Source organism: Sylvia atricapilla, chromosome 22 (assembly GCF_009819655.1).
Source record: "Sylvia atricapilla isolate bSylAtr1 chromosome 22, bSylAtr1.pri, whole genome shotgun sequence".
NCBI classification, from domain to species: Eukaryota; Metazoa; Chordata; class Aves; order Passeriformes; family Sylviidae; genus Sylvia; species Sylvia atricapilla.
Genome location: NC_089161.1, coordinates 6,297,088 through 6,318,548, shown reverse-complemented (window position 1 = coordinate 6,318,548; position 21,461 = coordinate 6,297,088). Strand labels below are relative to the sequence as shown.

At 50.4% G+C, this 21,461-nt stretch overlaps 1 protein-coding gene across 2 annotated transcripts in view; it reads right to left on the bottom strand.

Annotated features, from left to right (window-relative positions):
* Positions 1–6,777: 6,777 nt before the first annotated feature.
* IFFO2 (intermediate filament family orphan 2) overlaps positions 6,778–21,461 on the bottom strand; it is a 38,885-nt gene continuing 24,201 nt past the window's right edge. Inside the window, exons 2-9 of one of the 2 annotated variants that reach the window (XM_066334428.1) lie at positions 20,407–20,467; positions 19,958–20,053; positions 17,308–17,448; positions 15,500–15,642; positions 12,892–13,012; positions 10,140–10,229; positions 8,648–8,778; positions 6,778–7,360 (exon numbers count right to left, since the gene is read on the bottom strand). In XM_066334428.1, the coding sequence (XP_066190525.1) occupies positions 7,255–7,360; positions 8,648–8,778; positions 10,140–10,229; positions 12,892–13,012; positions 15,500–15,642; positions 17,308–17,448; positions 19,958–20,053; positions 20,407–20,467 (889 nt within the window). In that variant the 3' untranslated portion in view covers positions 6,778–7,254. The remainder of the gene's footprint in view (positions 7,361–8,647; positions 8,779–10,139; positions 10,230–12,891; positions 13,013–15,499; positions 15,643–17,307; positions 17,449–19,957; positions 20,054–20,406; positions 20,468–21,461) is intronic. The other variant, XM_066334427.1, reaches the window with a different exon arrangement.

The following is a 21,461-nucleotide window of genomic DNA, read 5'->3' as shown; positions in this document are numbered from 1 at the left end:
TGTGTGAGGCTGCGGGCCGTGTCCCCCCGGCCGGGGTGGCCGTGGGATGTCCCCAGAGGCGCGTCCCCCCCGCGGCCCGATGGTTCCGCCCCGAGCGGGGGGCGGTGGCGCGCGCGGCACGTGGGAGGGGGCGGGGCGCGGGCAGGAGCCAGAAATCATTTCTCAAAAGGGAAATTTGGGAAAAGCGATAACAACAGCGGCCCCAGGAGAGGCAGCGGCTGGGGTTCCGCGGGTCCTGGCCGAGGGAGAACACCTCGACGGGGAGAAAAGGAAAAGCAACGGCGAGTCCCGCTGGGAACTGAGAATTGCCCCCAAAGGGGTGATTTTAACCCAGAGGTGGAGCTTGGCTGGGGCACGGGGCCAGGAGCAGGCTGAGCTGTGCAGGGCTGTTTTAATTCCCAAAGAGAGTCACGCTTCAAGAGCAGCAGCTGAAGAACCGGAATTCTGGGGGGAGTTTGGGCTGTTTTAGGAGCCCGAATCACCTGGGCCGGGCGGATTTTCGGAAACGAGGATGGCCCCTGCCTCCTCGGACCCAAACCCTTCTGCTTTAGAAGCATTTCCCCCCCGCCGCCGCCCCAAGAATTAACACGCGGAGCCGTTCAACCAGGAGTTTGGTATTTATTTTATCATTTGTTGTGTTTTTCCTCGTCACCAGAGACCGACCGGGACGTGTTTGACGGACAGCTCCCGCCCTGGGGCGCGGCAGGACCGAGGGACAGAGGGACGGACACCGGCCGGACACGGCAGCAGCGCACCGAGAGCCGCCAGCAGACCTGGGAGGGGCGCTGGGGGTGGTTTTGGCACTAAAAAAAGGGGGAATGGAGCAAATCCGCCCAGCTCGGAGGAGGACGGGTGGTTCTGGCTCTGGCTGAGGGAGCTTTCAGGGCTCCTTCCCACGTGGATTGGATTCTTGAAGCGTTTCGTGGTCCCAAATCCACTGGTGGTGTCCCGTTCCAGCTGCTGCAGGTCCCCAGCACAGAATTCCAGCCCCATCCCGGCTCCAGAGCCTGGGAGCTGGGTCATCCTCCGGCCTTTCCCCACCAGGGCTCCAACAGCATCAGCAGTCCAGTCTTTTTCGTTAAAATGAGCTAATATACAGAATATAAAGCACGATATTTACACGGGGACGGTAACCGGGGGCGTTCCCACACCATCAGTAGTTCGTTGTCGTGGGGATAAAAGAAACTCTTAAGTGACCTAAAGAGGAACCGACAAGGAGTGACACAGCAGGAGGGAAGAGGCATCAATACCCTCCACTCGAACACGATAAATAATAAATAATCTTTTTTGGCAGAAGGTCGCTACATTGGCTTTAACCGCGGGAAGGTGTTTTAGGGACTGGATTGTGTCTTGGTGAAACCACGATACACAAAGGAGTGTTTTAGTGACCAAGGTTGGACTGCCCTCAAACCCTCTCCAGCAAAGCAGAAATTTGGGGGTTCGGGGGTGGCAGTCTGGGCAGCTCCCCTGGGTTTGTGGCACCGTGGTCTGGGCTGTTCTGCCACAGACATGATACGGGTTTGAAACCACCCCAGAGGTTGTTTTAAGCATTAACATCATAATTTCCCAAAACTGGGAGCTGGCCAGACCCAAAGCACCCCCTTCCCAAGTGCTTCACTGTTGGAGTGCCTCAGATTAGGGGGGAATGGTGATTTCTGCAAATACCCACATTTAAACACAATTTGTTGCTCCTTCAAAAAAGAAGCTTTGAAAGGCTCCTGCAAATGCAGAAGGGTCTGAGGACACTGAACTCACATGAAAACAAACAGAAGGAAAGGGTCAAGTGTTTGTTCACTGCTCTGCCAAGGGCCTGGAAAAGCCCTGAGTGTTTCCTCTGCAGGGAAAGGGGCTGGGATCCCATTCCCATGGAGAATTTGGCAGGCAGTGCTTCCAGCTCACCTCCACTCTCTTATTCCCACCAGGACACCGCCTGTTGCCTTGTTGGTAATTTTGTTTTTCGGTTAAAACTCAAAGGGACACAGGTTACATCCCACTACAAAGCTTAAAATCAAGTGTTAGGGTGGCAAAACACCAAAGGCAAAGAGCTTTAAAAGCTGTGTGTTCCCCTGCACCGAGGATAAAAAACCCACAAGTCCTGAAGCCAAAGGTGGAAAATCCTCACTGGGGTGTTCCTGCCTCGTGGAAGCGCTGGGATGTCGTCATTTAGCCTGGATAAATCATTCTTTAAACATTCAGCTCTAAAATGAAGCACTCCAAGGTGAAACCTCCCAGCAGTGCAGCTCTTCCAACACAAACACCCCTGCCGTGTCCCAGAGCCAAGGGAAACACCGGGAAGCAGCTCTGGGAGCACTCGCGGCTTTTCCGCAGCCAAGCCGGGCCCGGCAGCCAGCTCGTGTTTTTGCTGGCAGGAACGATCATGGAAAAGAAAATTCATATAATCTCACTTTAGAAGCAGCTTTTGGATGCATATTCAGGCGTGATTCCCATCTGTTGTTTTGTTTTGTTGAGTTAATCCCAATTTTTACAGGTACAGATAATTGTATTTCATCCTCCGGGCTGAGGCGGAGTTTAACCCCTGTCCTGCTGCGCTCCCGGGATTCAGGAGGTCCTGACCCTTTCCAGGAGCATCCTCCCAGTCAGGGGAAAGGAAGAAAATCGCAGGGAAGGGAATAAAACCACAGCAACAATTGTGCAGAGGCAGAAAAGCTGCTGAACCCGCAGCCTGCCCTGGAGGAAGCGACCTGTGAGTGCTCCAGAGCCAAACCCGTCCTGATGATTTCCACCTTGGCTCTTGGAACCATCAGAGATGTTGGGGGTCCCATTAGAGCAGAAGAGACTTTACAAGGGAATGATTGCATCTGCCAACAGAAATCTGTCCGCACTTTAAAAACCTCTAATAAAAATAGAATATATACTGTGTTTTTATAAATAGATTACACATTTAGCTTAGATGAGTTTCATTACATTCCCCCCCAAACACACTTCTTTTTTTTTTTTTTTTTAAGAATTTTGCTTTTTTCCTTGTGTTAACTAAGATGATCATCACTAAGTCTTTGAAAAACATGTTTGTACCACATTATTCTTTAAAACATTTGTACCACATTATTCTTTGGACATTTTTGAACAACATGCATCCACAAACTGCCATTTGTTTACTGAAAACATTTTTGTACAAACCCGGGTTAGGAATTTAATCTGTTATTACACTGCTAACGAGCAAAAAAATTTGCTTCCTTGAAATCCCCTTTTAAAAAATGAGAAACGATGAGGAGGATTTTCTGATTGTAAATCTAAAAAAGTGTCAATATGACACCGCATTAAGAATAGAAAACAAAAATAAAGTATTTACAGCTTTACAAAGGAAAAAAGAAAGAGGTCATCAAAATCATTTCCAGCATTTTTACAATTAAATTCCTTTTTTTTTTTTTTTTTTTTTTAATTTTTTTTTCCCCTCTGGCAAACTTTGATCTGGTTTCTGGAGTGGTACCACACACACGGAGCAGGAGCAGCAGCACAGCCAGACTTGGGACCAACGACCTCCCAGGGAAACCCCCAAGGACCAACCCCAGCTGCCCCCAAAAGGCTGGGCCAGCCTAAATGAAAATAAACCCCCACCCCGAGCATGAAAACACCTTTTCTTCTTTAAAAATGGATTACCTGTGGTTACAAGAAAGACACCGACACCCATGGGGAACCTCTACTGTCCTACACATCACCACCGTGCACGTGAGTCCAAACCCTCTGTACACCCCACATCCCTCACACCCACCCCACTGCAGGTGCTGCTCCCCACCCTACACTCCAACTCCTGCTCCAGGAATTCTCTGCCCTATCAAAGCAGCTCCTGGGTTTGGGAACACTCAGCTTTTTCTACTGGGATGCTCAGTTTTAAGGAAAAATAAAAAACCCAGGGTGGAATGGCAGCACGGACCTGACAGATGCTGGGTCTGTGGTGCCAGGAGTGTTCCTGGGGGTGAGCAGAGCCGGGGCAGGCTTCGGGAGCATTCCCGGGGTGAGCAGAGCCAGGGGCAGGATCCAGGAGCATTCCCGGGGGGAGCAGAGCCAGGGGCAGGATCCAGGAGCATTCCCGGAGTAAGGAGAGCCAGGGGCAGGATCCAGGAGCATTCCCGGGGTGAGGAGAGCCAGGGGCAGGCTTCGGGAGCATTCCCGGGGTGAGCAGAGCCGGGGCAGGCTTCGGGAGCATTCCCGGGGTGAGCAGAGCCAGGGGCAGGATCCAGGAGCATTCCCGGGGTGAGCAGAGCCAGGGGCAGGATCCAGGAGCATTCCCGGGGTGAGGAGAGCCAGGGGCAGGATCCAGGAGCATTCCTGGGGTGAGCAGAGCCAGGGGCAGGATCCAGGAGCATTCCCGGGGTGAGCAGAGCCAGGGGCAGGATCCAGGAGCATTCCCGGGGGGGAGCAGAGCCAGGGGCAGGATCCAGGAGCATTCCCGGGGGGAGCAGAGCCAGGGGCCGGCTCCGGGAGTGTTCCCGGGGGGAGCAGAGCCAGGGGCAGGATCCAGGAGCATTCCCGGGGGGAAGGGAGCCAGGGGCAGGATCCAGGAGCATTCCCGGGGTGAGCAGAGCCAGGGGCAGGATCCAGGAGCATTCCCGGGGTAAGGAGAGCCAGGGGCAGGATCCAGGAGCATTCCCGGGGGGAGCAGAGCCAGGGGCAGGATCCAGGAGCATTCCCGCGGTAAGGAGAGCCAGGGGCAGGATCCAGGAGCATTCCTGGGGTGAGGAGAGCCAAGGGCAGGCTCCAGGAGCATTCCCGGGTGGAAGGGAGCCAGGGACAAGCTCCAGGAGCTGATTCACTGTGCTGAGCAATGCCTGCCCCAGCCACTGAAGCATCACAGACATCCAGCCTTGGCAGACGCTTCCTCAGCCTCGGGAGAGGCTCGTCGGGAGCAGCCGAAGTTCAAAACCCTTCAAAACCCTTCAAATAGCAGATTCAAACATGCAGTCCCAGCCCCCTCCAAAAATAACCCCAAATCCCCACCCACCCCCCAGCTTGCAGCTCTAGTGAACATCACATTTACCACTTTGGCCACCTAAGAAATAACAGGAATGAGCACTTTGAAATGAAGTCTCTCTTCCAGAGAAAAGCTATCTACATTTACAGGGCAGAGCAGGCTTTGGAAAGGCCCTCCCCCCAGGATCCAGGGAGCTGTCACCTACTCTGCTCTGAGCACTGCCATCAGTAAGGACACCAGTAAGGGTCCAGGACTAGCCTTGGACCCACGGGCTTGGACAGAAGCCATCAGCCGTGGCTGTGCCCTCCACACTGTGGATCCTGATGGATCAGCCTGGGCCCTCCTCCCCAGTCTGGAAAAGGCTGGGAGCTCGTTTCACCCACTGTGGCCAGGCAGGAGAGGAGCTGACAGCCAGGCACAGGAGAGGGAACATTCCTGTGCCCACAGTTCCAGCAGGAACCCCCCAGGTCCTGGCCCTCTCTGTGGTCACACAGACGGAGGAATGAGCCATTTTCCAAGACACCCGTGCTCTTTATGGAGTGGAGCAGCACAGAGCTGCGCTGGCCGTTTGCTTGCATATTGATCCTGGATCAATACTGATCCTGGATCAATATTCCAGAGGCTTGGGAGCAGCACTCGGGAAGCTCACAGGATTGGCCACTTTGCCTTTCCATAACAGAGAGGCTGCTGAAATGGGGATTTTCCCTGTCCAGCCCTAGCACTGCTCCTGCACAGCACTTTCCAAACTTCCTGGCAGGCAAAACAAATACATTTGCTATTCACTCTGAGTTCCAGTCATTACTTAACCCCACAGCTGGCTTTGGGCAGTATCAACTACACTCTCAATCTTGGTTTAAAAACAAAAAATTATTGGCTGAGGTTTATACCCTGTTTTAACCTGGCTGAGGTGCTACAATTCCCATTCTAACCGTGAAGAGCTTGGTGGTGCTGGAGTTTCCTTGGCCACCACCGAGTGATCCGACTTTGATGCTGCTTCTCCTGGGTAAAAATACAGAAAATTGGGCAAAGCCAAGGTCTTGTCACTTTCTCACAGAGAAAGCACGTGGCTGCTCCTCCCCAGTTCTAGGGCAGCAGCACTTTGGGATTCTGTTTACTACGCCCTAAAAAGGATTACAGCATTTCCCAGTGTTCAGCTTTCCCAAAGAACAGCGGTCTGGAGCTTTCCCAAAATCCTGTCTCCAGCCTACATCTACGTCAGTTTATCTGATGCTTCACCTACCCCACTCTACACATCATGGAAGCAGCATAAAATGGAGTTATCTCTCTGTCTGCAAAGGAAAATCTGCAAACACGAAAAAAAAAAAAAACCAAACCTGAAAAAAGACACAAACCACCACGGACCTGAAGGGCTGATTCCCCTCCTAATCCAATCACTGGAAACAAAGGCATTGTGATACAACATTCCACCTCAAAAGAAGCTCTACAGACATCTAAGTGTGCAAAATGTGGGTTTAGCTTTCCTTTTCCCAAGGGATAACTGTAGCCCAGCAGGGACCAAACATTCCATATAAATAAGGCAAGCTTTTTTTGTTTTGTTTTTGCATAGTAGTTACTCAGTGATAGTCCCCCCCCAGTGACACTCCTGTGCCCCCCCTCTTTGCCACCGAGCTGAGTCCTGCTCCTCCAGCTCCTGGAGTCCAGCAGAAACCTTGGACACATCCCAAAGGCTCCCTCACCCCCAAAGGTGGGATGAAGAAAACCCTCTGAATTTTGTAGAACTGCTTCACCCTAGAAGCTGTCTCCAAACCTGCTGTTATTTTTAAACGTTTGCAGTCCAATTTGGAGGCAATTTCTTCCTTTTTTTTTTTTTTTTTTTTTTTTTAAAATTTGTGCCAGACATTGGTAAATGCACCACAATTGTCTTGATTTTGCTGCTCTTTTTGCCAGTGTTGCTTTTGCCAATCAGTGCAGCAGCTCAATAAAACCAGCAGCTTATTGAAGTACCCAGAGCCTCTGCAGCACCATCCTCTGCTGCCACCAGCTTTGGTTGTTTTGGTTTTTTTTTTTTTAAATAATATATTTTATAAAAACACCTGCTATTAATATTCCACTGGAGCTCAAAGTGGCTCAGCTTGGGGCAAAGGCACAATTAAAACACTGTGTTTTCCTACAGGACTCTGCATTTATGGTTTGTAGAACAATAGAAATGTACAGCACCAATCCTTGGGTGGGAGGGGATGCGTGTAGGAATGAGTCCTCAGAGTCCCTCTGCAGGGGCTCTCAAGTCTTTCACCTTTCCCCCAGCAATTGGTTTGGAATCTTCTCTCTCCATCTTCCCCTTCAGCAGAACTCTCCCATTGCTATCAGCTGACCATGGGCTCCACGTCCGTCTCTCTGTCCAAATCGTCCTGAATTTCGTCTGTGTTTCCTGAGTCGCTGCTGGCTACGGAGCTGGGGGATGGAGAATTCCTGCAGGGAAACGCAGGGAAAGGTGCAGCCAAAAAAATTAAATATTGATGGCAGAAGGAAGAAAGAAAGTCTTCAAAGAAAACAGTCACTTTCCCCTTCCAATTCTATTTAAAACCGCCTTTATTAACATTAAACATTGGCATTTCCCCAAGCTACTTAAAAAACCCTTTAATAACATTAAACTTTGGGTTTACAGTAAATATCAGTAGTAAAATCAAGGTGCCACGCCACCCATCCCCTACACAGAGGTTTCCCCAGGTTTACTGATGGGGAAATGGAGAGCAAAGACACTCAGCATCCCTAATACCCACAGCCCTGAAAATTGAAACTTTATCATCTTGTTCTACTGGGGCTGAGCAAGAGATAAGAGAAATCCCTCATAGTATAAGGTTCTTAACACATGAGAAGATTAAAAAACAAGTTCTTCGTGTAAGTCCAGAGTCGAGATTTAATTTGGGGTTTTAAGAGTTCTAAATCTGAGATGTTAAACACTGAAGTCCACCCGAGCTGGAGCTCCCTGTACTGAGGAGCAGCTGCTGAACCCCCTGGAGCTGTTCCAAGGTGCAGGACCCCAGACTCTGCTGCAGGCCCCTTTCAGGGCTGATCCTGGGACACAAGATTCTCCAAAGGACATGTCACTTCTCCAGGAAGTGACAGTGTTGCCTTTAGTCCAAGCTGGCAGGAACTGATGCCTTGAGTTTTAGCTTTCATATTTTCAGGTTCTGTGCTGCATTAGTACGTAACTCAGAACCTCACAGAGAGTGTTAGCAAGTTCTCTTCACAGTTTAGTCAGACAAAACAATCTTCTCCAGCCCCAGAACCAAGGTCACTATTGCAGCTTCAGGCCCCAAAAGTACAAACAGTGAACTGGGGGGGAGCAATCTGGGAGGATGGGATTTCATCACCCGAAGTTGTAATTGGACAATTAAACCCCAATATGCACATGGACCAGAACTTATAAAAGTGTGAAAACTCGTGACCATGGTCCATCTTGGGTGTAGCCTCAGCCAGGCTCTTGTACTGCCCAAGGTGCCTTTGAAGGCCTTTTTAATACACACCTACTTTATTTCTCTTACTCTGTCTAGCCTCTGCTCTAGGTAGCCTCTGCAGGCATCAGAAGCAGGAGGGAATGAGCTTCTGGAGGGAATGGGAATGGGCTCCTGGAGGGAACAGGCTCCTGGAGGGAATGGGACTGGGCTCCTGGAGGGAATGGGAACGGGCTCCTGGAGGGAACAGGCTCCTGGAGGGAATGAGACTGGGCTCCTGGAGCCCAGAGGATGCTGTTACCTGTCAGCTGAGCCCTTGATGAGCCTCCTGCAGGTTTCCATCTGCACGTCCAGGCCCCGTTTCATGCTGCACATCTCCATGTACTCGTGCAGGTGCCGGTTCATGTCGCTCTTGGCCGTGGCCAGTTCCAGCTGGGGGGAAAGGGCAAAGAATCAGCTTCAGGTGAGGTGCAATGTTGGAGTATGAATCCCCCTGGGCCAAATCCACACAGGCCCAGGACTGGCCAGAAATGTGAGGATTGAATTAGAACTTTCAGAGAAGATACATAACTCCGCACAGACATGAGGTAGAAATACAAGTCTAGTTTTAAATAAATAGAGGATTTTTAAGTGCCTTAAAAAAATAAGAGCCTGTGTCAGTAAGTAAGAAAAAGATCTACTACCTAGTTTAAAGTTCAGTAATGTTGCCTTTTGTAAAGTTAGTTAAATTCCAGTCATAACAAAAGTAATGTAGCCTTGCTAAAAATTCCTAGATAAAACAGGTAGAGCTACATGCATAGAATTTGTGTAAGAATTTATGAATCTGGTCACACATCAATTTCAGCTTAGGATAGGTCCAACAAACTGTAGAGAATTCATGTTTAAGCCTGATTGGCTAAAAATAGAATAAAAATGCACTATTTTGAGAAAACACACAGAGGCTCAGGAAACATCACAAATGCTGCTGTTGTTGCTACTGCTGCGACTGCTAAAGACACAAAACGCAGATGTGGGTGCTGTCACTGCTGCTGTGGCTGCTGCTTCTGCTTGGGAATTGGAGACTCTTTGTCAGAGGCTTTCTGCATGCTCAGACTCTAACAACTCCACCTTTATGAGACTGATGTAGCCATGCAATAAAGGCCTTTATTTTACAGTTACCCGTGGCCACAGTCCTCAGTGAAGACGCCCTGAAAACTCGACAGTGCAATCCCAGTTTCCTTGCACTTCTCACACTGCTGAGGATGCCTCAGCTGCCCAGAGCCCACCCAAACAGCCCACAGTGCACATTTCACCTCACTGCTCCTAACTGCCAGTGCATTCATGAGCCCAGGAAGGGCAGTCAGAGCTTCAGACTGGTTCTGAACAGCCCTGGAGGGTTTTTCCTGCTCTTGGCACCTTGTTTGTCAATGGGCAGTAATTAATGAAAGCAGCTTGAGGCAGGACAGAGACTTCGAGAAGCTCCAGCTGCTGCTTCTGGCAACCTGTGAGGCCAAGTCCTGGGAAGCATTTTCCAGGGTGAGGGTGGACATGCAGAATAAAGGGGGAAAAAAGAACAATAGTGTATTTATTCCCTTTGTTCTGCAGGTTCTGTCTCCACCAGCCTCAGATTTATGATCAGTGCTGAAGTATGGAGTAATAGCCCAGAGAATGGCATTTAGAAAAATCCCCAGAGCATGCCAGAGGGAAATGCCTTTGCATTCTTGGATCTATGGACATTCCTGCTTCCCTCTGGGACACCCCAGAGCCCAGTGCTGTGCTGTGTCCATCTGTCAGGAACAATTCCCCTTCCTCACCTCTATCTGTCCTATTGTCTCCTGGTATTCCTTGTCTCTCGTTTTGAAGAAGGACTCTGTTTCGTGGATCAAGTTTCCCAGGTTTTCCTCCTGCAGGGGAAAGGAGGACACAAAGAATAAGCAAGGAAATAAAGGAATTCAGGAGCTAACTGAAGATTTTATTTAACCTGCCCTGGAAATGGAGGTCACTGTGTTCCTTCATGCACTGACTTTTTAAAGACATTTTTTCACAGGCAAGGAATATTCTTTTTCAATCTGGAATACCAGGAAAACACATTTCTGTGCCATGACCACAGCTCTGGACACACAAAGGCGAGGTCTGATCAAGGCTCCAGCAATTAAACCCATGCACCTGATGCATTCCCAATTCCCCTGGATTTTCCTGAGCCTTTCACAGCCTGATCACACTTGGACAGACTGGAACTGCTCTCCAGCCATGAAACTTTTAATTTTCCCTGCATTGACCACACTGCTACTCACAGCTTTGCCCTGGAATTCTCATTTTCCAGTTACATATCATCTACCTCCAGCACCTCCTGTGCATGCCTGGATTCCCACTGGAATTCCTGCACTGCTGGATAAAGCAGGAACAAATGCTGTCCCCAAGGAAAGCTCCACCTTTGGACTGGCAAAGGTCTGGGCTCCCAAACACACAGAGCTGCTTCGTGCTGCCCAAAAAGGCACCACAATGTCACTGTTCCCTCTTTCAGGTCTTCAGCCACCTCTGTTTGCCATTAAAGAATGATCCTCAATTTAACACAACCGCGCCAATGAGTGTTAACGGGGTTTCCACGCTTTGGCCACATCTGTGGCAGATTTATAGGGCTCATTCCTGGTACCCACACCGGGCTATCCAGCCTGGAGTTACAATAATCATCCCACTGATCCTTTTATATGCAGAAGAGCTTTAAGGAGGAAGGTCATAAAAGAAGGTGGTGAGGGCAGCGTGTAAGAACTTGAAAGGAATAAAACCCACGGAAGGAAGATTCAGGCATGTAAAGCACATGTTAAAGAGCAGGCACAGCCGGAGCAGTCTTTATTCTGAACCTCCATCTACAAGCCAAATCTACCCTTTCCTTGTATAATTTTCATTTAGAAGGATTTAAGCTTCTTAAAATCTTTAGAGTTTCCCCGCGCGGGGCCTGGGCTCGGCGCTATTGCCGTGCTTAGCCAGGCACGCCCGGCGTATGCAAATCAGCTGTCATTAATTCCTGCACGAGGCTGCTCGTTATCACCCTGCCACTCTCCCTCTCCTCGTTATCGCTGCCACTCTCCTGCTCCTGTTATCCCTCTGCCACTCTCTGCTCCAGCTCAGCGCGGTTTCTGCAGCCCCAGCACTTCCCGGTAATCCCCAGAGGCTCCGCGCGCTCCGGATGGATGATCCAGGAAGCGGGAGGTGGAACATGAACACGCCCTGGCAGCCGGCACCAGGCGACATTCCCGAGGCTGCTGCCTCAGCATCTTCCCTGGCCGGGAGGCAGCGGCATCACTTCCCACCTCCCACCGTTAGTGCTCAGGGATGCAGAAACACCGCCATTCCCAGGCTGTTCCTTGCCATTCCCTGACATTCCCAGTCATTCCCAGCCATTCCATCATTCCCAGGCTGTTCCTTGCCATTCTCAGCCATTCCATCCTTCCCAGCCATTCCCTGTCATATCCAGTCATTCCCACCTGTGCCCTGTCATTCCTGGCCATTCCGACATTTCCATCCCATTCCCACCCTGTTCCCAGCCATTCCCAGCCCCATTCCCAGACATTCCATCATTCCCAGCCATTCCATAATTCCCAGCCATTCCCAGTCATTCCCAGACATTCCATCATTCCCAGTCATTCCTGGCCATTCCCATCCCATTCCCAGCCATTCCCAACCTCTCCAGGCTGGTTTAAAGCAGCTCAGGAGGGGCTGGATTAGCTGCCTTTCCCTGGGATTTCAGGATTAAAAGGAAGCTGTTCATTATCCACCGCTGCCAGCAGATCCCCACTGACTGGGCAGAGGGAAGCACAGGATTCAGGGGTTCAGAGGATCCTCAGGGCTTTGTGTGGTCCTGCTGCCACAGGTTCTTTGTTTGGAATGGGATTTACACCCTTCAACACCTTCCCAGACCACACTGAGGTTGCTTTGCTCCCCACAGGAACATCTGTGGAGCCCCAGGCCCTGCACCCACAGATTATTATAATAGTGTGAATGATAATGCACAGAGAAAGTGAAGTGCTGTGGAAGATCACAGAATCCCAGACCGGTTTGGGCTGGAAGGAGCTTAAAGTTCACCTAATTCCACCCCTGCCATGGGCAGGGCCACCTTCCACTGTCCCAGGCTGCTCCAAGCCCATCCAGCCTGGCCTGGGACACTGCCACAGCTGCTCTGGGCACCCTGTGCCAGGGCCTGCCACCCTCACAGGGAAGGATTTTTTCCTAATATTGAATCTAAACCACTTCCTGTCAGCCCAGAGCTTTAGGAAAGGGCAACAGATTCCCTGGAACAGATACCTTGGATCCTTCACCTCTCACTCAGTACTTCTAAACACTCAGTCTGGAGGAGCCAAGGAAATAAAGTTTGGCCAATAAAGTGACTGTACAGACGGCAAATCAACCACAGAGAGGAAGCACCAAGAGGATTTTAAAATCAAAGTTGGTTTGTGTGGCAAACTAGATCACCAGTCAAACACCCGCAGGCACAAACGGCTATAAAGGAATAGCTGAGGGAGAGTTTCTGCAGAGGAAAGTTGGAGAGAATCATGGGAATGAACTCACCTCTCCTTGGAGGTCAATGGAGGGATTGCAGTTGGTGAAGTCTTCCCAAAGCAGTAGCGTTTCCTCGTTCTCCTCCCAAGTTAAACTGTCACAGTCGTCATCAAAATCAAAGGTCTCACGGCTGAGAGCAGAGAACAGGCATTAACCAAAGCACTCCAGCCCCACTCCCTCAGTCCTTTAATTAATTGTCTAGAAAAATGGGCTATGAGAGCTGAATGAGGGCACAATGCAGCGGCTGGAAATCCTCACAGCTTTTACAAACAGCCGGTGCCGCTGCCCCAGCCCCTCTCTCCTGGGCTCTCTGCCACCCCACGGCAGAATAAAAGATCCTTGTTGGAGCTGCTGCTCCGAGCACGAGGCCTGGCTCTGCCCTCCAGATGGAGCTGCACAGTAGCTTCCCCTGTTTGCAAAACCACAGAAATGTTTGGAGCTGTTCTTTCCTGCGCGGCCAAAGGAGCCCAAACACGGCCCGGGGGATGTTACAAGGCACAGAATCCGCGCTGATTTCACGGGGGAGTTCAGCCAAGGGCTCCCCTGCAGCCCCTGGAACACGCTGGGGTCTGAAAGGAACAGGGTCGAAAAGGAACAAGGTCTGAAAGGAACAAGGATGAAAAGGCTGAGCCCCGGAGATGTGCAGAGCAGCACAAACACTGCTGCAGGAGAGCAGAGCACACGGCAGCAGTGGCCTTTCACACCGTTATCTGCTCAAACCTTGTGCAATAAAGGAAAGTTTCAGAGCACAGAGCAGTAGCTGCTCCTCATCCTGGTGAAGGAGCTCTGACAAAGAGCTGGAATTGCTCCCTAAGCAGTCTGGATTCCAGGCTGATGCGTTTTTATGGCTTTAGCTCACTTCCTCTGAGCTGATAACATCTCGGAAGGAGCCCAGTGATATCCCGGGAGGCTGTGGAGCTTGGCAAGGGACAGGAGGTTTGTCTGGATCAGTAGCACTGTAAAAACGTCATTTAAAAAACTTGGATACTCATGACTGCACCTTTTGCAATTCCACTTCTTCAAAGCGTTTTTTTTTTTTGCAAGATCTGTCCCGGCCAGAGAGCACAAAGCCTCCTGGGCTGACCTCACACACTGCTCAAAACCCACAGTTTGGATTGTTCAGGATTGTTCAACCCACAGTTTGCAGTTTGGATTTTTTACTACTTAATTCTTAAAAATGAAGCTCGCTACGGCTAAGATGCAAGTTGTTTTGCTTCTGTTATTGATACCAGCTCCGCAATCTATTTCTAAGCTATTATTTTTAACCTCACAAAGACCCCAAGCCCATCCTCAGTGAACCACCAACACTTTGAGCCCAGCTTGACAGAGCAAGGTTCTTGTAGCACTTTGTACTGTGGGTAATAGGACCAGGAGATAAGAATTTCATTAGCCAGACCAAAAACAACTGGGTATCACAGGGCAGGTGTGGGAACAGAATTAAAACCTAAATGCATGACCAGCCTAGCACGTGCATTTTAACCTCTTGCTTTTTAAAAAATCCATACACTGCCTGCTGTCACACTGAATTTAGCAGTGGAGAAGTCCAAAATCTGTATTTATTACACTGATTATTATTGAGGGCCTAAAGACATCTGAAAGGAGTCCTAACAAGGGGAATCATCCACAGCCTTGGCAAAAACCCTCCCTCCCACATAGGGAATTCAGGCACAGAAGAGGAAACGCTCCCCCTGAAACAGAACTCTTGGCAGTGTCTGACAGCAGAGGAGGAGCTGGTGGTTCTCAGCCCATCCCTCGTGTCCTCCACTCAAATCCTGTCCTGCACTGGGTGGGAAAGCTCTGGGAGTTCTGCTCTCTGCGGGCCCTGCAGGGGACACCTCGGGCACTGCAGTCACACCCACGGTGCTGCCCGAGGCTCTTCTCTGCCAAATCAGAACAGCAGAGACCCCCAAAGGCCTCACCAGGCTGTGGCCACCCCCACCCTGGCCCTGATGGGAGAAGGGGACACAGGGGACACCTCCAGCCACCTCCCTGAACTGCTCAGAGCAGCACCATGTGCTGAGAGTCCCTCCTGGGCTGCTACAAACTTCCTTCATGAGAGGAATTTGGTTTGGGGTAAAGCTTTGGTTTGGGGTAAAGCTTTAGGGAAAAAGATTTAGTTTAGGGGTAAAGCTTTAGTCAAAATAAACTTCAATTCTTCCAATGTGAGAGACCAGACTTTGCAGCACAGCTGACAACACCAACATTCCTGACACCTAGAAATTGTTATCCACTGATCTTCCAGACAGATCCACCACTCCCATTTGCCTGCAGCCCAACTGAAAAACATCCCAGAAAACTTGAGAGGTCTGTATCCACTCCAAGCTGAGCTTTCAGTTAAATATTATCCAGTCAAGCAGCAGCAAACTCTAGAAATCAAATATTCAGCCCACGCACAACAGACTCCTGGTTTTGACCCTTTTTTGTTGCATTTTTCCTCTTTTGCAACAACACAGAGCAGCAAAACTAGTTTGTATTTTTTAAATCCTCTGTAGTCCCTCCCACTTGAGGGAGGAGCAGAAATCTGTTCATTTTATTTGAACCTGCCCAAACCCAGCCTGTGCCAGGCTGCCAGCTCAGACATTCAGAGGCTCAGGAGCAGCTTTCCCGGGACACTCACAGCTGGTTGAACATCCTCTTCATCTCATCGGTGATGTTGAGGGAGCAGCTGACCTCATCATCTGAGAACCTGGCGTTGTCCGCGTCCTGCTCCGACAGCTCCTCGTCGGACGCCAGCTTCCGCTCCTTCTTCTTGGAGGCCACCTTGGGTGGAGAGAGCAGCAGTGACCCAGGGCCCAGCCCGGGGGCAGTGGGCAGTGGGGTGGAAGGAGAGTAGAGGAGTTAGGTGTGGCTGGGTGTGGCTGCCCAGCAGCTCCCGGGAATTCCAGAGATTCCCTGCCCGGCCTGTGAGGAGCGCTGGACACGGAGCACAGGGAAGCAGCTGGGGAGAGCAAAGCGAGCTGCAGGCTGCCAGCGCCCTGGGGACGTCCATGTGCTCACTGACCCCGTCCTGGGACCTGCCAGAGGCCATGCAGAGGCTGCGAGGAGCCAGGGGAAAGCAGAAGGGGCAGCAGTGCCCGGGCAGAGAGCAGTGACAGAACTCTCCCTTCTCCTGCCACAGGTGTGGCCTCCAGCACAGAACCCCAGCAAGAACAGACAGGAAACATTTCCAGAGAGCCTTTATTCCAGGGCCAGCCTCAGCCCAGCAGCAGACTGAGAATCCTCAGGACACAGGAAGGGTTGGCTGAGCCATGGCAAAGCCTGGACAGCCCCTGAGAACTGAAGTTCAGGGAACTCAAGGGACACCCCTGCAAGGTGCACAGAGGGAACACACAGAGGGCTGGGAACACACAGGATGCTCCCAGATCCCAGAGGATCCCAGAGGGCTGGGAACACACACTGGCTGGTTCTGGTTTGCCAGAACCACAAACACACAATCCACTCCCAACCTACAGCAGTTCTCCCTATTCTTGGCACACAGACCATCCCTGCCGGCCTTGCTCTCCAAGGTGTCATTCTCCTGGCCATTTTAACCCCTGCACGCCTGACCAGGAGTGTGCTCTGCAGTCACCTCTGAGCAGAAAGACTCAGCAATTCTCCTCAGAGACAAGAAGGAGGTACTGGCACAGTACAGTGGCTCAACTTGCCAGAGAAATAATTCTCTGAGGAGGTTTGAGTCTTTTGGGGAACACAAGGGGAAAAAACCATCAAACATTTCAGCAGCTTCACCAGCAGAGACCACAAGGATCTTCTACAGTGGTTTTGGACAGCACTTAGCACACTGTGTCGTATCACTGCACACAGAAATGCATCAGATTTACTGAGAGCCTGTACAAGACACATTTAGATGGAAGCAGAAGGAAGGTGGGTAAATCAGGGCGGAAATTGCAGTTGTGACAAGACCAGCTGCACTGGCAGTGACAGCCTTGATCCAGGCAGAGCTGTCACCGCTCACTTTTGGGGCAAATTAAAGGACTTTCCTTGGAGCTCCAAGGAGCTTCAAGGAGCTCCAAGGAAAGCAACTGGTGCGGCCAGAGCTCACCATCACAGAAATGTTATTTCTGGCCACAGAGCTCGAGCCAGAAATAAAAACATTCAGATGACAGTTCCACGAGCTTCAAACCTCTCACTTGTGAATTATACAAACCTAGACCTTGTAACACTGCTTTTCTTCCCTGCATTCAGTGCAGACTAACATCAGACTCACAGCATAGCCTAAAGATCCTCCTGGGCCTCCTTTTTTCTTAAACTCTGTGCACTTTGTGCTCTCGGCGCTGCAGCAGCTCCTGCAGCAGAGCTACACTGACAGACAGCGGGGGAAATACGGCTACAGAGAGAGAATTCAAGAAAAGGCAAGTGACCTGGACCACATTTGCTCAGCTCTGCTCCCTCCTGCCCTACCCTATGGAAAATTCAGGGCCTAATCACCTGGAAAATCTTGGAAACGTCTTCCGAGTTGCGCTGCTGCGCGACATCGCACAGCTTGGCCGTGATATCGATTCGGCGGCAGATGTCCATGTCCACCTTCATGGCCTTTTCTTGGATCTTTGTGTCCAGGTCTGTCATGGGCTGCAGGAAGGACAGCAGGGATTATCTTCTATTATTAGACAGTTCAGGCAAGAAGAGATACCCCACAGTATCTCTGGAACCCCAGGCCACACCAGTGGTAAATATCACACCTTGTTCTCGGGCAGGCAGAGCGCAGGCAGTCTCAGGACTCCACAGCTCACCCCTGGGTCTAACAAAGTTTCAACTCAGAGGGATTTGCCACCAAAAACAACCTGTACCCACCCCAAAACACCTGCTCAGTGTGGCAAGGGGGAACCTCGGTGGGGCAGGAGCAGGGTGGGACAATGGAATGCCCAGAGAAGCTGAGGCTGCCCCAGCCCTGGAAGTGCTCAAGCTGGGCTTGGAGCACCCTGGGATGGTGGAAGGAGTCCCTGGCCATGGCAGGGGGTGGGACTGGATTGTCCTGAAGGTCCCTTCCATCCCAAACCATTCTGGGATTCCATAAATAACACTTTCAAAATGGACAAAACCCCCCTGTGTAATGTGTGCAGAGCAGAATGAAATGTAAATCCTGGTGAGGATGCAACACTTCCCTTCTTTCAGACACAAAAGCTGTGCCTGCATGGAGAAGCTGCTGTTAAACCAGAATCCAGGCTCCACAGCAACTGCACACAGAGCACAGAACCAGCAAATCGTGACTGGATCCAAAGAGATCCATGAAAACCTTGGCACAGAGAACACTCCTCCCTGGCACTAACCTGGCTTCCAGCCCAGCAAAAGTTCTGCATGAAAATTTCTGTGTGAAAAATACTGCCTTGTAGTAGTTCTAATCTCTAAGAGATACTCCCACTCAGACAGAACATCTGCCTCCTTATGAAGGAAGAAACATTAAAAAACCCCCAATGCATATTTTCCATCCTAGTCGAGACTTGCTCTCCTGGACAGTCTCACTCCTAAGCAATGCTTCCACCTGGGACACAAAAATGGAAAAACCCTTTGCAGACCATTCTCAAACACCAAATCCCCTTTCTAAGAGGAAAGCGTTGAGCCTTTTGTTGGTTTGGTTTGCTTTTTACCACCTTTTTTTGTTTTAAATTATTACAGAGTCTCCTCCAGCCCCTGTGAACCACCTTCAGAGATCTGTGTTTTCCACACACGCTGAGGAAAATAAATCTCTCAGCACTGACACACTTGACACAATCTTACCCACTGAACTGCTGATCCTTATCTGCAGGAAGGAAAGAGCCACGTGCCAACATTTCGCACTTCTCTCTTTAAATATTTGCCCAGTGAGGTTCAAAACAAGCACTGCCAGTGCTTTCCCTCATCCCTCAAAGGCTACAGAGCCCAGAGCACTTTCCCTGAGCCCAGGAGGATGTTTGTCTGCAGCACCACCTCCCTTTGTGCACACAGAGCAGCGTCAGCTCCTCCGTGACACGGTGAGGCCACGGCCACAGTCTGAGCAGCTTTTCCCTCCCAGGCCCCAACCAAGCACAGCCACCCTCGAATAACCACCAGAAGGACACACAGCTAATTGCCAAATTTCCCATGAGCAGATCTAGTGGCCCTGAGAGAATGGATTTGACACTGGGAGCGGGTTCTGCAGGTTTATGTGAAGTCAGGAGAAGGCTGTTGTGTGCAAAAATTACAGAATAAATCAGCGTAACAGGGTTTATTCCTCACACAAGTGGCTTCAGCACTACCTCAGACTCACTGAGAAAGGCACCTTAATGTTCACCTGGCTTATCTTTACAGATATTTGTGTGCCCTTACTTTTATTTAAAAGAATTTTATCCGGTCAGGGCCTAAAAGATCCTCTGGCTTTGAAGAGTACTCAGTATCTAATGAGACATGAGGAAATTCCTGAGAAAACAAGACTTCTTATTCTTTTTTTTTTTTAAGCATGAGGTTGAACCAGCCCTGGAAGCAAAGCCAATACCTGAACCAGGATTACTGGATTCTTCTTTTCAGAGTTCCATTAAGGGAGATGGGAAATACTTGTTCCCCCCTGTGAGGGTGGGAGGCCCTGGCACAGGGTGCCCAGAGAAGCTGTGGCTGCCCCTGGATCCCTGGAAGTGTCCAAGGACAGGTTGGATGGGGCTTGGAGCAGCCTGGGACAGTGGAAGGTGTCCCCTGCCCCTGGCATGGGGTGGAACAGGATGATCTTTAAGCTCCTTCCAATCCAAACCATTCCATGATTCCATACAACGTGGTGTTGTTTTAGGAACAGGATTTTCTTGCATGACTCGAGGCAAAGTCCCCGTGCCAGCAGCTCCTGGAGTTACACAGGGCTGAACCTGCACCCCAGTCTGGAGTTTTCCAGCCCTTTTTTCCCAGACCCAAGTGCTGCCCACCACTGTGGGGAAGGGAGGGCAGAGTCCTGCTTTGGGGTAAGCAGCAGTTAATGCATCTCCACACAGACCAGACAGGAAGCAGGGAAGGGGGATCTGTCTGATGCATTAGATCCCAGCAGCCATCACTAATTACACAGCAGCACTGGCTAATCACCTGGCCGTGGAGGCAGCCATGTGCAGGACACACACACCCACAGAGGGCCCTCTGTACTTACATCACTCATCAGACCCTTAAAGACCACCAGCTCTGCTTTCAGCCTCTCAATCTTCTCATTCAGCTCCTCCTGGAGAGCTTCTGCTTCCTGTGCCTCCTGCAAGGGAAAACACCGGGAGGTGAGAGCCCAGCAGAGCTCCTCACTCAGCCTGAGCAGGCTGGCAAGGCACCAGGAAAAAGGGGGTTAGAATGAGACTTCATTCTTTAGTGAAATTTAATTGTTATCTTCCAGTTGTAACTTCCACTCCCTCCTCCCACTTTGTCACAAAGTTTGTAACAAACTTCATCATTTCCTGCTCCAGCTTCCCAACATTAGCACTGTTCTCTACAGCAGCCCAGCTGCTCCAGCCAGAAGGCAGGTTTTGAATGGAAAGACAAATAAAATGCTGACCAGCATGACAAAAGGAGCAGAAACCCTACACCCTTCCCTCTGAACTGCTCAAACCTCACCTCTCGCAAGGTCTCCACCATGGATTCCAGGCTCATCCTTCTCGTCAGCTCCTCTTCCCATCTGAGTGACAAGATGTGCAAAGTGTTAATTATAGAGAAAAGGAGTTTTCCCCCTCAGAATCACAAGTGTTCTGAGAGCTGTGGGAGGATGGCAGTTATGGGAAATGCAGAGCAGATGGTCTCCCTCAAACCAGAACACTGAGTCTGTGAGGGAAGAAAAGCTGTCTCCACTTTTATTGGGATCAGCATTCCTCCTGCTCTCACGTGCAACAGAATCAGGGAATCACAGAGCTTTGGGCTGGGAGAGACCTCAGAGATCCCACTCCAGCCCCTGCCATGGCAGGGACACCTTCCACTATCCCGGGTTGTTCCAGCTGGGCCTTGCACACCTCCAGGGGCTCAGGGGCAGCCTCAGCTCATCTGGGCAGCCTGTGCCAGCCCCACCCTCACAGGGAACAATTCCTGCCAATTTCTAACCTAAATTTCCCCTCTTTCAGTTCATTTGATATGTGGCTGCAAGTAAGGTAGGAAGTTTCCAGTCCAGAAAAAATCAGAGAAGTTATGTCAATCAAAAACCTTACAATTTCCCAGTTCAGTCCAAGAAATCCATATGTGCCTTCTGTACCCAAATCCTGAATCATCTCCATGCCCCAGTCACTTCCCAGCCCTCCAATTGCCAGGAGAGCACAGGGACAAGTCGCTGGGTGCCCACATTCAGTGCTGAGGGTGGCAGGGAAGGAGACAGAGCTCAAACTGTTTAATTAAACCTCAGGCCGTGTCTGAGGTCATCACTGGGCTCTGAGCAAACTGGTCTGTGGAAGGGAATGAAACAAGATGACTTGAAGGCTGCTTCCAACCCAAATCATTCTGGAGTACTACAATCATTTTTTAAAGTGTTTTTTTAAAAAACATTCTGTTTTTAAGCACTGAAACCCTTCACAGCAAACCCAGAATCTGACAGTATCAACTGGGAAGATTCTGGGAAAATGATGATACACATCCATGAACATGGACGTGGTTTGAGTTCTGGGGGAGAGGGAAAGCCAAACCCCCCT